At 45.5% G+C, this 16,987-nt stretch overlaps 1 protein-coding gene across 1 annotated transcript in view; it reads left to right on the top strand.

Annotated features, from left to right (window-relative positions):
- Nucleotides 1-16,987, top strand: part of SIK2 (salt inducible kinase 2) — a 129,604-nt gene that overhangs the window by 87,132 nt on the left and 25,485 nt on the right. The window contains exon 8 of the mRNA XM_081100154.1: nucleotides 1,771-1,923. Coding sequence (XP_080956280.1) covers nucleotides 1,771-1,923 — 153 coding nt within the window. The remainder of the gene's footprint in view (nucleotides 1-1,770; nucleotides 1,924-16,987) is intronic.

Below are 16,987 nucleotides of genomic sequence, written 5' to 3'. Positions count from 1 at the left end.
CCCGCTGAAATTGCTAGAGGGCCAGATCATTATAAATGTTTGAATAGCACAGCATACCTAAGTATCGTTACTGATCAACTTCATCCTGTTGATGGCATATCCCAATGGAGACGGCTTCTTCCAACAAAACAGTGCACCATGCCTCGGTGCTAGTATTGTGCAGGAGTGGTTTCAAGGACACGAGGGAGACTTTACCTTCCTTAGGTTGCCCCCACAATCACCAGATCTCAATCCAATTGAGCATTTGTGGGATGAAGTTAAAAGAGCCATCAGGCATCTGGTTCCACAACCATCAAATCTCACAGAATTGGACAGTGCTATTCATCAGGCATGGTGTCAGATTCCTCACATCACCTTTCAACATTTCGTGGAGTCAATGCCAAGAAGAATCACCGCAGTATTGAAGGCAAAAGGTGGCCCAATGAAGTACTGATGGGGTGGCCATAATAATCTGGCTACTCAGTGTATATAGGTCTGAGAAAAAGACAAAGACAGAAGCTTAATAAATACAAAGAGCAAGTTTCTTCTAAGATGAACCATAACGTTTGACATAGGTAATAAACTAGTTTATATGGAACATAAATGTGCAGTTATGGAACAAGGCTGAGGGCTGAGCAGAAAACAAGAATGGTAGGCATCAGATTTAGGAAAGCCAGCTGGATTTAGCTTGTGAACTGGAGAAACTGAGACGACAAAGACAGGTAGATTCCTGATATGGAAGTACGAGAAGGTTTGAACCTAGAAAATTTCTTGTCACTTTCATGTCTTTCTTTTCTTAATAGCATGTTCATAAGATATACATATTCTTAATACCTACACAACAGTAAAACAAACAGAAAATAGTACTTTTAAGGAGGGACCATAACAAAAAATATTAAATGCTTCCTTATGAATATTAAGTGCTCTGAACTGTACTGCCTTTTCCTTCAGTGTAGCCGTAAGTGAAACCAGACTGGCTTTCCTGCTTTGCTTGTCATGCACGCTGATGTTTTCCTGTACTTGTCCATGAAGTAGGTACAGAGTGGCAGCTGTGAGCACAGTTCCACTGGTCTGGGATTTGTGCTGAGTGCTCTGCCCTCTGAGGTGTACTGCACAGCGCCCATGCAGACTGTCAGGTGGAATTGGAAGTGAAAGGAGCAGTTGTTTCTCTGTTTCCTTAGTACCCTGGGAAATCTGGCAGATGAGGGATGTGAAAAGTTGGGAAGCAACTTTATATTCAAGGTTTCAAGAGGGCTGGATTACAAAAGCAAGAGGAAAAAATTACCTAGGAACGGAGACACAGAGTCTCTCAATATAGCATCCAAATGTCATTTTCCAGCCTAAAATAATCACCAGAAAGTTCCCCAAAGACTTTAATCAGTCACTTCAGAGTGCAATGGCTTGTACTTATGTAGAAGCTATAGATTTAGAGCCTCTGGGCTCAGGTTGCTAACCGACCTTATGCCATAGTTACAGCTATGAGATGGAACCACATGACAGCATTGGGGAATGTCTGCATGAGACAGTGATGGCATTTTCTCTGAATGCAGAAAAATAAATGGATCCTGTTAATATCAAAGGGCCTGTCATTTAAAGGTATCACCCTGTATATAATTAAAACTAGATCTGTCTTTTATTCTAAACTCTGGAATAGCTTTTATTTTGAGGCATACTTTGTTACTCTGTTTGTAAGAAAGAAAACATTATTTCTTCCATCTTTTTTTAGACAGGTATAGATCATTGGATTGATTTTTATGGCTCTTGGCCTTCAGCACTTGTTTTCTCTTTCAGTCTTTGCAGAACAAGAGCTACAATCACTTCGCTGCCATTTATTACTTGTTGGTGGAGCGCCTGAAATCACATAGGAGCAGTTTTCCTGTGGAGCAGAGGCTCGATGCCCGCCAGCGGCGGCCCAGCACCATTGCTGAACAAACAGTTGCCAAGGTAACACCCCATTAGCCAATAGTCTTATCTGTGCATGTGCCTGTTCACATGGTTGACACATTGTTCATCTTGTATTACAAAGGGTTAGGATTTCATCCTCTGTGCTCTGTTTTTCTGTAAAGTTTCTGCCTGTCATTCACTAGATTCTCAAATGTCTTAGCACCTTCCTTTTTTTTTTTTTTCCAGTTACAGTTGACATACATATTATATTAGTTTCAGGTATAAAACCCATGATTAAGCATTTATATAATTTAGGAAATGATCACCCCAATAAATCTAGTACCCATCTGACACCATAAAAGGTATTATAATATTGACTATATTCCTTATGCTGTGCTTTACATACCTATGACTATTATATAATTACAATTTGTACTTCTGACTCCTTCACCTTTTTTTCACCCATCCTCCCAACCCCCTTCCATCTGGCAACCATCCAAATGTTCTCTATCTGTGAGTCTGTTTCTAGTCTGCTTGTTTATTTTGGTTTTTTTAGATTCCACATACAAGTGAAATAATATGGCATTTGTCTTTCTCTGTCTGACATAATAGCCTCTAGGTTCATGCATGGTGCTGCAGATGGCAAGATTTTATTCTTTTTGTTTGCAGTTTACATTTAATATTATTTTGTATTAGTTTCAGATATACAGAATAGTGGATAGACAATCATATAATTTGCAAAGTGCTACCCCGTCCCAATATTTCCAGTACCCATCTGGTACCATACATAGTTGTTACAATATTATTGACTGTACTGGAGGCCCGGTGCACAAAAATGTGTGCACTCGAAGGAGAGGGGGGTCCTTCAGCCCAGCCTGTGCCCTCTCGCAGTCTGGGACCCCTCGGGGGATGACCACCTGCTGGCTTAGGCCTGCTCCCCGGGGGATTGGGCCTAAGATGGCAATCAGACATCCATCTGGCAGCCCGGCAGCCCTCGGGGGATGTCCACTTGCCAGCGGGGAGCAGACCTAAGTTGCAGTCGGACATTCTTAGCGCTGCTGAGGAGGTGGGAGAGGCTCCCACCACCACCGCTGTACTGGCAGCCATCAGCCTGGCTTGTGGCTGAGCAGAGCTCCTGCATGTGGGAGCTCACTGACCACCAGAGGGCAGCTCCTGCATTGAGCATCTGCCCCCTGGTGGTCAGTGTGTGTCATAGTGGCCAGTCATTCCCAGTCTTTCTGCTGTTAGGGTCAGTTTGCATATTACCCTTTACTATATAGGATAGAGGCCAGGTGCACAGGTGGGGGCCGGCTGGTTTGCCCTGAAGGGTGTCCCGGATCAGGGGGGGGGGGGGTGGGTCCCGCTTGGGTTCCTGGCCAGCCTGGGTGAGAGGCTGATGGCTGCAGCTGGTCACACCCCCTTCAGGGGGATGGTCCCCACTGGGGTGCCTGGCCAGCCTGGATGAGGGGCTGATGGCTATTTTCAGGCTGCCTGTACCCCCTTTAGGGTGGGGGTCTCCACTGGGGTGCCTGGCCAGTCTGGATGAGGGGCTGATGGCTGTTTTCAGGCTGGCCAAGCTGGCGCCTGAAGCTCCCAGCCTCTCTTTTTTTTCCTTTTTTTTTAATCTGGGATTTATTTACCTTCTATAATTGAAACTTTGTTGCCGCTCCAGCTCCGAGGCCACAGCCTGCTGAAAGCAGGTATCTGGGGTTTGTTTAGCTTCTATAATTGCAACTTTGTTGCTTAGAGTGGAGCTCAGAGCCCAGCCACAGCAGGGAGGAAGCTTGGCTTCCTCCATCACTGGAGCAAGCAAGCCTCCTGCCCGCTTCAGCTGCATGGCTGCCGGCCACCATCTTGGTTGGGTTAATTTGCATATCCTGATTAGCCAATGGGAAGCATAGCGAAGGTATGGTCAATTACCATGTTTGTCTATTATTAGTTTAGACTAGAGGCCCAGTGCACAAAAATTTGCACCGGGGGTCCCTCAGCCCGGCCTGTGCCCACTCACAGTCTGGGACCCCTCGGGAGATAATGACCTGCTGGCTTAGGCCTGCTCCCGGGTGGCAGAGGGCAGGCCCAATCCTTAGGTGCAGCCCCTGGTCGGGCTCAGAGCAGGGCCGATTGGGGAGTTGGGGCGCCACCCCTGTCATGCACAGAGCAGGGCGGATCAGGAGGTTGCGATGCCACCCTCAGTCACGCTCAGGGTAGAGCCGATTGGGGAGTTGGGACACCGCCCCCTGTCACACTCAAGGCAGGGTTGATGGGGAGGTTGCGGCGCCACCCCCTGTCACGCACAGAGCAGAGCCAATCGGGGTTGGGGTGCTGCCCCCTGTCACTCACAGAGCAGGGCCCATCAGGGGGGTTGGGGATCCGTACCCTGTCATGCACAGAGCAGGGCCCATCAGGAGCTTGGGGAGCTTCCCCTGTCATGCACAGAGCAGGGCCAATCAGGGGGTTGGGGAGCTCCCCCCTGTCACTCACAGAGTAGGGCTGATAGGGGAGTTGGGGCACCGTCCCCTGTCACCCACAGAGCAGGGCCGATCATGGGGTTGGGGCGCCGCCACTGTCACACTCAGGGCAGGGCCGATGGGGAGGTTATGGCTCTACCCCGTCACACACAGAGCAGGGCCCGTGGGGGCGGGGGGGGGGGGGTTGGGCGCCGCACCCTGTCACACACAGAGCAGGGCCGATCAGGGGGTTGGGGCGCCACAGCCTGTCACACACAGAGCCGCAGGGCGATCGGGGTTGGGTAGCTCCCCCCTATCAGGCACAGAGCAGGGCCGATAGGGAGGTTGTGGCCCCACCCCCTGTCACACACAGAGCCGCAGGGTGATCAGGGGGTTTGGGTGCTGCCCCCTGTCAAGCGGATCCCGGTGCCGGGAGGCATATTACCCTTTTACTATATAGGATAGAGGCCTGGTGCACATGTGGGGGCCGGCTGGTTTGCCCTGAAGGGTGTCCTGGATCAGGGTGGGGGTCCCCACTGGGGTGCCTGGTCAGCCTGGGTGAGGGGATGATGGCTGTTTGCAGCTGGTCACACACCCTTCAGGGTGGGGGTCCCCACTGGGGTGCCTGGCCAGTCTGGGTGAGGGGCTGAGGGCTGTTTTCAGGCTGGCGGGTGATGGAAGCTCCCAACTGCTCCTTTTTTATTCTGGGCCAGCTTTAGCTCTGAGGCTCCAGCTCTTAGGCCTCCACTGCTGAAAGCAGGTATCTGGTTTGTTTCGGTTCTATAATCGAAACAATGTATAACTCCAGCTCTGAGATCCCAGTGGGCTGAAAGCAGGTTTCTGGGGTTTTGTTTAGCTTCTATATTTGTTATTGTTTCAAACTGCAGGCTCAGAGGCCGGCAAGGCAGGCGGGGAACGTTGGTTTCCTCCGTCACTTAAGCAAGCAAGCCTCATGTTAGTTTCAAGCTGCCTGGCTGCCTGCCGCCTTCTTGGCTGGCAGTTAATTTGCATATCACCCTGATTAGCCAATGGGAAGGGTAGCGGTCGTACGCCAATTACCATGTTTCTCTTTTGTTAGATAGGATTCCCTATGCTAGACTTCACATCCTGTGATTTTATTTTAACTACCAATTTAACTTTTTTTAATTGATTTTTAGAGAGAGAGGAATGGAGGGGGGGGGGGGAGAGAGAAACATCAATGTGAGAGTGAAACATCATTTTGCTGCCTCCTGCAAACCCCCTACTGGGGATCGAGCCCACAACCTTGTCATGTTCTCTGAATGGGAATTGAACCAGCAATCTTTCAGTGCACAGAAGGATGCGCAACCAACTGAACCATAGTGGCCAGGACACCAATTTGTACTTTTTAATCCCTTCATCTTTTTTCATCCAATCCCTCTCCCCTCTGTGAACCATTAGTCTGTTTTCTGTTGTCTGTCTATGAGTCTGTTTCAGTTTTGTTTGTTTTGTTCTTTACATTCCACATATAAGTGAAATCATATGCTAATTGTCTTTCACTGACTGACTTATTTCACTTAGCGTAATATTCTCCAGGTCCATCCATGCCTTCTCAAATGGTAAGATTTTTTTGTGGCCGAGTAATATTCCATTATATATATATACTAGGGGTCCGGTGCACGAAATTCGTGCACTGGGTGTGGGGGGGGGGCGGGGAGAGTGTCCCTCAGCCCAGCCTGCCCCCTCTCACATACTGGGAGCCCTTAGGCGTTGACCCCCATCACCCTCCAATCACCTGATCGGCCCCTTGCCCAGGCCTGACGCCTCCACCAGAGGTGTCAGGCTTGGACAGGGGACCCCCATCTCCCCCCGATCACTGGCTCTGGCCCCTGCCCAGGCCTGAGGCCTCTGGCCCAGGAATCATGCCTGGGCAGGGGACCCCCATCTCCCTCTGATCGCTTGCTCCACCCCCCGCCCAAGCCTGACGCCTCTGACCCAGGCTTCAGGCCTGGGCAAGGGGACCATCATATCCCCCCAATCCCCGGCTCCGCCCCCCACCCAGGCCTGATGCCTCGGCCAGAGGAGTTGACCCTCATCACCCTCCGATCACCAATCACCGGATCGGCCCCTTGACCAGGCCTGAGGCCTTCGGCAGAGGTGTCAGGCCTGGGCAGGGGACCCCCAGCTCCCCGCGGTTGCAGGCTCCGCCCCTGCCCAGGCCTGACACCTCTGGCCTAGGCGTCCGGCCCAGGCAGCGGGGACCTGCAGTGGCAGCGGGGGGCGCCGCGATCGTGGGCTTCACTTTAGGCCCAGGCAAGGGACCCCTAGCTCCTGGGACTGCCAGCTTCGACCGTGCCCAGCTCCCATCACTGGCTCCACCCCTACTTCCTGCTATCACTGGCCAGGGCGGCAAAGGCGCCTGATTCTCCGATCATGGCTGGGGGGCAGGGCAAAGGCTGCCCCCCAGCTCTTAGCTCCCCCCTGGGTTTCCGATCACTGTCAGTGGCAGGGGGCTTCTTCCTGCTTTCCCTTTCGCCTCCCTGCATTGTGCCTACATATGCAAATTAGCCGCCATCTTGTTGGCAGTTAACTGCCAATCTTAGTTGGCAGTTAATTTGCATATAGCCCTGATTAGCCAATGAAAAAGGTATCGCCGTACGCCAATTACCATTTTTCTCTTTTATTAGTGTAGATATGTACCACCACTTTTTTATCTACTCTGTTGATGGGCACTTAGGTTACTTCCATAGTTTGGCTATTGCAAATAACACTGCAATGAACATAGGGGTAGATATATTCTTTTGAAGTAGTGTTTTGAGTTTCTTGGGATATATACCCAGAAGTGGAATCATCGGGTCATAAGGCAATTCCATGTTTTTATTTTTTGAGTAACCTCCATACTGTTTTCCATAGTGGCTGCACCAATCTGCAGTCCCACAAACAGTGCACTAGAATTACCTTTTCCCCCTATCCTCACCAACACTTGTTTATTGATTTATTGATGATAGCCATTCTGACAGGTGTGAGGTGATATCACATTGTGGTTTTAATTTGCATCACTCTGATATTAGTGATGTTGAGCATCTCTTCATATGTCTGTTGGTTATCTGTGTGTCCTCTTTGGAGCAGTGTCTGTTCAGGACCTCTGCCAATTTTAAATTGGATTCTTTGTTGTTTTTGGTGTTGATTTGAATGAGTGCTTTATGAATTTGGATATTAACCCCTTATCAGATGTATCATTGTTGAATATATTCTCCCATTCAGTGGGTTGTCTTTTCATTTTGTTGATGGTTTCCTTTACTGTGCAAAATCTTTTTAGTTTGATGTACTCCCATTTGTTTATTTGTGTGTGTGTGCGTGTGTGTGTGTGTGTGTGTGTGTGTGTGTGTGTTTCCCTTTTCCAAGAAGATATATCAGGAAAAAAATATATTGCTAAGAGAGATTCAGAGATTTTACTGCCTAGGTTTTCTTTTAGGAGTTTTATGGTTTTGAGTCTTACATTTAAGTTTTTAATTCATTTTGAGTTTATTCTTGAATATGGTGTATATGGTGTAAAAAGGTGGTCTTAAGAAGTTCCATGTATCATTCAACTTTCCCAACATCATTTATTGAAAAGACTGTTTTTACTCTCTCCTATGTTCTTGCTTCCTTTGTCAAATATTAATTGGCCATATAGACATGGATTTATTTCTGCGTACTCTATACTGTTCCAGTGATCTAAATGTGTTATTATGCCACTACTATGCTTTTTTATTACCATTGCCTTTTAGTATAGCATGATAATTACAACTTTGTTCTTCTTTCTCAAGATTGCTGTGGCTGTTTGAGGCCTTTTGTGGTTCCATATAAATTTTTGGAATATTTTTTCTAGTTCTATGAAATACGCCATTGGTATCTTGATAGGAATTGCATTTATTCTATAGATTGCTTTAGGTAGTATGGACATTTTAATGATGTTAATTCTTCTTATCCATGAGTACGGTATATGCTTCCATTTATTTGTATCTTCAACTTCTTCAGTGCCTTATAATTTTCCAGGTACAGGTCTTTTACTTCCTTAGTTAAATTTATTCCTAGATTGTTTTTTTAATGCAATTGTAAATGGGATTGTTTTCTTAGTTTCCCTTAAGGATAATTCATTATTGATATATTAAAATGCAACTGATTTCTGAATATTTATTTTGTATCCTGCTACTTTACTGAATTCCTGTATTAGTTCTAGTTGGAGTTTTTTTTGGTGGAATCTTTAGGGGTCCATATATATATAGTGTCATGTTATCGCCAAATTATGATAGTTTTAGTTCTTACTTTACAATTGTGAATGCCTTTTATTTTATTCTTTTTGTGTGATTGTTGTGGATAGGACTTCCAGTACTATTTTGTTGTTTTTTTGTTTTGTTTTGTTTTTAATATTTTTATTGATTTCAGAGAGGAAGGGAGAGGGAGAGAGAGAGATAGAAACATCAATAATGAGAGAATCATGGATCAACTACTTCCTGCACGTCCCCTGCTGGGGATTGAGCCTGCAACCCAGGCATGTGCCCTTGACTGGAATCAAACCTGGGACCCTTCAGTAGGTAGGAGCTCTATCCTTTGAGCCAAACCAGCTAGGGCCCAGTACTATTTTTGAATAGGAGTATTGAAAGAAGACATCCCTGTCTTAGAGGAAACACTTTTTTATTTTATTTTATTTTATTTTATTTTATTTTATTTTATTTATTTTATTTTATTTTATTTTATTTTATTTTTATTTTTATTTTATTTATTTTTGTTAATCCTCACCCGAGGATATTTTTCCATTGATTGTTAGGGAGAGTAGAAGAGAGAAGGAAAGACAGAGAGAAACATCGATGTGAGAGAAACACATTGATTGGTTGCCTCTGACCAGGGCCAGGGCCCAAGGAGCCTGCAACCAAGGTACGTGCCCTTGACTGGGATTGAACCTGGGACCCTTTGGTCTACAGGCTGACGCTCTATCCACTGAGCCATACAGACTAGAGCAAGGAAACGCTTTTAGTTTTTCCGGGTTGAGTATGATGTTAGCTGTGGGCTTGTCATATATGGCCTTTGTTGTGTTGGGGTATGTTCCCTCTATTCCCACTTTGCTGAGAGTTTTTATCATAAGTGGATACTGGCCCAGCTGGTGAGATTCAGTGGCCGAGCATGGACCTATGAACCAAGGGGTCATGGTTTGATTCATGGTCATGGTACATGCCCAGGTTTGGGGCTTGATCACCAGTAGGGGCTGTGCAGGAAACGGCCAATCATGATTCTCTCTCATTGATGTTTCTCTCTCTTCCTCTCCCTTCTTCTCTGAAATCAATAGAAATATATTAAAAAATAATAGTGGATACTGGATTTTGTCAGATGCTTTTTCTGCATCTATTGATACGATCATATGATTTTTATCCTTCATTTTGTTAATGTGGTATATCATGTTAATTGATTTGCAGATACTGTACTAGCCTTGCATCCCAGAAATACATCTGCTGGATCATGGTGTATGATCTTTGTAATGTATTGCTGAATTCAGTTTGCTGATATTGTGTTGACAATTTTTGCATCTATGTTCATCAGCAATATTGACCTCTAATTTTCTTTCTTTGTAGTATCTTTATCTGAATAAGGGTAATGCCCGCCTTGTAAAATGAGCTTGGGAGTCTTCCCTCCTCTTGAATTTTTTAGAATAGTTTGAGAAAGACAGGTGTTAGTTCTTTCAGTGTTTGGTAAAATTCATCTGTGTAGCCATCCAGTCCAGGACTTTAGTTTGTTGGGACTTTTTGATTACTGCTTTAATTTTGTTGGTTTTAAATGGCTTGTTTAGATTTTCTCTTTCTTCTTGATTCAGGTTTGGAAAATTGTATGTTTCTAGGAATTTATTCATTTCTCCCAGATTATCCATTGTGTTGGCATCTAGTTGTTCATAATACCTTCTTATAATCTTTTGTATTTCTGTGGTATCAGTTGTTACTTCTCCTCTTTCATTTCTGATTTTATTTATTTGGGTCTTCTCTCTTTTTTTCTTAATAGTTAAAAGTCTGTCACTCTGCCCTAGCTTGTTTGGCTCAGTGGATAGAACGTCGGACTGGGGACTGAAGGGTCCCAGGTTCGATTCCAGTCAAGGGCACATACTCGGGTTGCGGGCTTGGTCCCCAGTGGGGGGCGTGCAGGAGGCAGCCCACCAATAATTCTCTCTTATCATTGATGTTTCTTTCTCTCTCTCTCTCTCTCCCCCCCCCCTTCCTCTCTGAAATCAATAAAAACATTTTTTTGATTAATTAAATCTTTATTGTTCAGATTATTACAGTTGTTCCTCTTTTTTCCCCCCATAGCTCCCCTCCACCCGGTTCCCACCCCACCCCCTTCCCTAACCCGCCCCCACTTCCTCGTCCATAGGTGCACGATTGTTGTCCAGTCTCTTGCCGCATCCCCCTCACCCCTTTCCCCCCCAAGAATAGTCAGTCCACTCCCTTTCTATGCCCCTGATTCTATTATAATCACCAGTTCATTCTGTTCATCAGATTATTCACTTGATTTTCAGATTCACTTGTTGATAGATGTGTATTTGTTGTTCATAATTTGTATCTTTACCTTTTTCTTCTTCTTCCTCTTCTTAAAGGATACCTTTCAGCATTTCATATAATAATGGTTTGGTGGTGATGAACTCCTTTAGCTTTTCCTTATCTGTGAAGCTCTTTATCTGACCTTCAATTCTGAATGATAGCTTTGCTGGGTAAAGTAATCTTGGTTGTAGGTTCTTGGCATTCATCACTTTGAATATGTCTTGCCACTCCCTTCTGGCCTGCAAAGTTTCTGTTGAGAAATCAGCTGACAGTCGTATGGGTGCTCCGTTGTAGGTAACTGACTTTCTTTCTCTTTCTGCTTTTAAGATTCTCTCTTTGTCTTTTGCTCTTGGCATTTTAATTATGATGTGTCTTGGTGTGGTCCTCTTTGGATTCCTTTTGTTTGAGGTTCTCTGCGCTTCCTGGACTTGTAACTCTATTTCTTTCACCAGGTAGGGGAAGTGTTCTGTCATTATTCCTTCAAATAGGTTTTCAATATCTTGCTCTCTCTCTTCTTCTGGCACCCCTATAATTCTGATGTTGGTACGCTTGAAGCTGTCCCAGAGGCTCCTTACACTATCTTCGTATTTTTGGATTCTTTTTTCATTTTGCTTTTCCGGTTGGGTGTTTTTTGCTTCTTCGCATTTCAAATCGTTGACTTGATTCTTGCGATCCTCTAGTCTGCTGTTGGGATTCTGTATAATATTCTTTATTTCAGTCAGTGTATGCTTAATTTCTAGTTGGTCCTTTATCACAACCTTGAGGGTCTCATTAGATTTCTTGTAGGTCTCATTAAGTTTATTGGCAGTTTCTAGAAAATTCTTGAAAAACCTTAAAAGTGTGGTTTTGAACTCTATTTTTGCTTTCCTCCATTTCTGTCATTTCTGTCCTTTTTCTTTGTCTCTGCATTTTTTATGCTTCCCTGTGTTGATAAAGTGGTTTTCTGTGCTAAGTGTCCTCTAGGGCCCAGTGGTTCAGCCTCCCCAATTACCTGAGGAGAACACTCTTGGTGCACCCCCTTGTGGTCTTTGTGTACAGTCTTGTTGTAGTTAAGCCTTCCTTGATTGTTGTAGGTATCACTGGGAGGAATTGACCTCCAGGCCAATTGGCTCTGAGAATCAGCTGTGTCTGCAGTGGGAGAACTTCTGTGCTGGAGACACCCCTCTGGGGCAAGACTTGCTTCAATGGGGCTTTGGTGCTCACTGAGTCTGCCCCCTGAGTGTGTCCTTTATGGTTCCACAGAGCTACAAACTGGATGGTCCCACTCTGACCTCTGGGTGGCTCCTGGCTCCTGGATCTCTAGGGAGGTGCTAATCTAGCCTCTGCCTTAGGCTATCCAGCAAAAGCCTCCCTGCAGGGCTTAGACAGGGCGGGTCCCACGGGATCAACAGGGCAGGGCTAGCAGTTATGGCTGCTCTCAGAGGCTCTGCTTCTCAGTGTCTGGGCAATCGCTGCATGCCCCTCCAAGAGAAAGCTGCCCTCGAGTTCCGACCAATGCCAGACAGTCCCGCTTCTCCCGTATGAGTCTGGGTCCCCAGAGACTTGCCCGGAACTGGAGCTCAGAGCCTGAGACTCCCTCCCAATTGAAAACGACAACTGCGCCCTCAGCCGCCAGCCCTCTCCGCATGCACCTCTGCACCTTAGTATTTTACTTCCGCACTGCACCTCTTCTGAGTCTCGGTATGCTTTTCTCTTTCCTTCTAGTTGTGGAATTTCCACTCAGCCAGCCTTCCTGTGGTTCTGGATGATGTCCGTTCTGTCTTTTAGTTGTATTTTTGAAGTGGTTGTTCGAGGCAGCAAACTCCAGTGTTTACCTATGTCGCCATCTTGGTTTCTTCCCAAAACATTCTTTTTAAAAGTCTGTCAATCTTGTTTATCTTTTCAGGGAACTAGCTCTTAGTTTCATTGATCTTTTATGTTGTTGTTTTTTTATACTCTTTCATTTATTTCTGCTCCAATCTCTGTTTGTTGTTCTTTTTTTAAATTCCTTTAGGTGTGAATTTAGAATGTTTATTTGAGATTTTTCATGTTTCTTGAGGTAGGCCTGTATTGCTGTCAGTTTTCCTGATAGGACTGCTTCTTGCTCTGTTCCATAGATTTTGGGTTGCTGTGTTTCTGTTTTCATTTGTCTCAAGGTATCTTTTGATTTCTTCCTTGATTTCATTGTTAACAAGTTCATTGTTTAGTAATACTATTTAGCCTCCATGTGTTTTTCAGTTTTCTTCTTATGATTGATTTCAAGTTTCATAGCATTATGTTCAGAGAAGATGCTTGATATGATTTTAATCTTCTTAAATTTATTGAGACTTGTTTTGTGTTCTAACATTTGGTCTGTCCTGGAAAATGTTCCATGGGCACTTGAAAAGAATGTATATTCTGCTGCTTGGGGTGAAGTGCTCTGAAAATACCCTTTAAATCCATCTAATCTAGTGTGTCATTTAAGGCCACTGTATTTTGTTGATTTTCCATCTGGAAGATCTATCCATTGATGTCAATGGAGTGTTAAAATCCCATGCTATGACTGTATTGATGTCCATCTCTCCCTTTATGTCCATCAAGATTTGCTTTATATATTTAGGTGCTACTATATTGGATATATAAATGTTTATGAGGGTTATAATCCTCTTGTTGGATTGATTCCTTTATTATTATACTAGAGGACCGGTGCACAAAAATTTGTGCACTTGGGGGGGAGGGGGATCTTGCAGTCTGGGACCCCTCAGGGGATGACCACCTGCTGGCTTAGGCCTGGTCCCCGGGGGATTGGGCCTAAGATGGCAATCAGACATCCATCTGGCAGCCTGGCAGCCCTCGGGAGATGTCCACTTGCCAGCGGGGAGCAGGCCTAAACTGCAGTTGGACATCCTTAGCGCTGCTGAGGAGGCAGGAGAGGCTCCCACCACCACCACTGTACTGGCAGCCATTAGCCTGGCTTGTGGCTGAGCAGAGCTCCTCCCATGTGAGAGCGCCCTGACCACCAGAGGGCAGCTCCTGCATTGAGCGTCTGCCCCCTGGTGGTCAGTGTGTGTCATAGTGACCAGTCATTCCCAGTCCTTCTGCTGTTAGGGTCAGTTTGCATATTACCCTTTTACTATATAGGATAGAGGCCAGGTGCACAGGTGGGGGCCGGCTGGTTTGCCCTGAAGGGTGTCCCGGATCAGGGTGGGGGTCCTGCTTGGGTGCCTGGCCAGCCTGGATGAGGGGATGATGGCTGTTTGCAGCTGGTCACACCCTCTTCAGGGTGGGGGTCCCCAGTGGGGTTCCTGGCCAGTCTGGGTGAGGGGCTGAGGGCCGTTTTCAGGCTGGCGGGGAACTGATGCGCCCAACCTCTCCTTTTTTTCTTAATCTGGGATTTATTTACCTCCTATGGCTGTCACTGGAACTGAAAGTCAGCTTTAGCTCTGAGGCTCGGCTCCAGCTCTGAGACCTCGGCTGCTGAAAGCAGGTATCTGGGATTTATTTACCTTCTGTAATTGAAACATAGTTGCAGCTCCAGCTCTGAGGCCCTGCTGGCTGAAAGCAGGTTTCTGGGGTTTGTTTAGCTTCTATAATTGCAACATTGTTTCTTAGAGTACAAGCTCAGAGCCCAGCAGCGGCAGGCGGGGAACCTTGGCTTCCTCCATCACTGGAGCAAGCAAGCCTCCTGTTTGCTTCAGCTGCCTGGCTGCCGGCCGCCATCTTGGTTGGCAGTTAATTTGCATATCCTGCTTATTAGCCAATGGGAAGCGTGTCAGAGGTATGGTTAATTACCATGTTTGTCTATTATTAGATAGGATAATGTCCTTCTTTGTCTCTTATTATAGCCTTTGTTTTTTAAAGTCTATTTTATCTGATAATAAGTACTGCTACCCCAGCTTTAAAAAAAAAATCTTTATTGTTGAGAGTCTTACAGTCTTGCCTCGCTCCACCCAGTTCTCACCATGTCCCATTCCTTTGCCACCATATTGTCTGTGTCCATGTATACATATATACATATATACATTCAAGACCTTGGGTTAATCTCTTCCCAGCCCTTTTTCCCTCTGAGATTCATCAATCTGTTCCATTACCATGCCTCTGATTCTATTTTATCCACCAGTTTATTCTGCTCATTAGATTTCTTATTCATTTATTTTGATTTTTAGATTCAGTTATTGATAGATATGTATTTATTGCTATTTAATTGCTCATACTTTTGATCTTTTTCTTCTTCTTCCTCTTCTTAAAGAATACCTTTCAACATTTCACATAATCCTGGTTTAGTGGTGATGAACTCTAGCTTTTTCTTGTCTGTGAAGCTTTTTATATGCCCTTCGATTCTAAATGATAGCTTTTCTGGGTAGAGTAATCTTGGCTGTAGATCCTTACTATTCATCACTTTGAAAATTTCTTGCCAGTCCCTTCTGGACTGCAAAGTTTCTGTTGAGAAATCAGCTGACAGTTGTATGAGCACTCCCTTGTAGGTAATTAACTGCTTTTTTCTTACTGCTTTTAAGATTCACTCTTTGTCTTTAGCCCTTGGCATTTTAATTATGATGTGTCTTGGTGTGGTCCTCTTTGGGTTTATCTTGTTTGGGACTCTCTGTGCTCCCTGGACTTGTAAGTCTGTTTTTTTCACCAGAGAAGAGAAGTTTTCTGTCATTATTTCTTCAAATAGGTTCTCGATATCTTTCTCTCTCTTCTCCTTCTGGCACTGCCATAATGCAAATGTTGGTGCGCTTGAAGTTGTCCCAGAGGCTCCTTACACTATCTTCATATTTTTGGATTCTTTTTTCTTTTTGCTCTTCTGATTGGGTGATTTTTGCTTCCTCATATTTCAAATCATTGATTTGATTCTTGGGATCCTCTACCCTACTGTTGAATCCCTGTACGTTATTTTTTATTAAAGTTAGTGTATGCTTAATTTCTGACTGGTCTTTTTCCATGTCCTTGGCATTCTCACTAAGATCCTTGAAGGTTTCCTGAAGATCCTTGAGTAACCTTATAACTGTGGTTTTGAACTCTGTATCCAGCAATTTGCTTTCTTTTATTTCTTTCATTTGTGACATGTTTCTTTGTCTCCACATTTTGACTGCTTCCCTGTGTTTGTTTCTATATATTGGGTAGAGCTGCCATGTTTCCTGGAATTGGCAGAATGACCTTGTATAGTAGGTGTCCTCTAGGACCCAGTGGCTCAGCCTCTCCAGTAACTTGAGGTAGGCACTCTAGGTGCACCCCTGGGTGGGCTTTATGAACAGTCTTATAGTTGAGACTTGATTGCTATTGGCGTTACTGGGAGGAATTGACCTCCAGGCCAATTGGCTGTGAGGACAAGCTGCAACTACAGTGGGAGAGCTGCTGTTCAGGAAACACCCCTATGGAGCAGGACTTGCTTCAGTAAGGTTTTGGTGCTCACTGAGTCTTCCCCTTGAGTGTGTCTCTTGTGGATGTGTAGAGTTGTAATCTGGTATGGTCTGAAGCTGTCCACCCAGTGGTCTGGCTCTTGGGTCTCCAGGGAGGTGCAAAGACAGCTACTGCCTGGGCCACCTGGAAGGAGCTACAGATAGATCTGCAGATTCTTCCTAGTTGTATTGGATTTGCTAGTGCCCAGGCTAGGCCCAGCTGTGAAGCTAGGCAGGCTTGTGCTGGTGCCAAGTCTTGGGTCTCATTGATAGGTTTTGGGCATGCTGACACAGGCTGCAGCCTGTTTGAGAGATTTTAGCAAAGCCTGAAGCCTGAATGAGGATAGGCCATTCATACGAAAAAGGTGCTGCAAACAGCTTACGTGGGGCTGCAAATTAGATGGGATGAGGTCTCAGGGAATCATCAGGGTGGAGCAAACAGAGTGCTCCAGGTTGATGGGAACTCAGATATGGTTGCCAGTCAGCCCTGGGGCAGGGGAGGTCTCAGCATAGGAACAATAATCCCTGCGAGCCCCTCCATCTGATAGAAAGCCACCCCTGAGTTCCTGCCCTGATGCCAGACAATCCAATTCCTCCCCATATGTGACTGGATCCCCCAACATCTCCAAGTGCTGGAGCTCAGAGGAAGTGAATCAGAGTAAGTTTGTGCACAACCCTTTAAGGGGGGTACACCTGGTTCTCCGGCAGCCTCCATGTCCCTCAGCTACAATGCTCACTGGTTTTTATAGCCTAAAGTTACAAGGACTTCGCTTCCCAGCTCTTGGACCCGGGGTGG

This window comes from Myotis nattereri, assembly GCF_964212035.1.
Source record: "Myotis nattereri genome assembly, chromosome: 9".
NCBI classification, from domain to species: domain Eukaryota; kingdom Metazoa; phylum Chordata; class Mammalia; order Chiroptera; family Vespertilionidae; genus Myotis; species Myotis nattereri.
The sequence above is the reverse complement of the archived record's forward strand: the minus strand, read 5'-3'. Positions and strand labels throughout refer to the sequence as shown.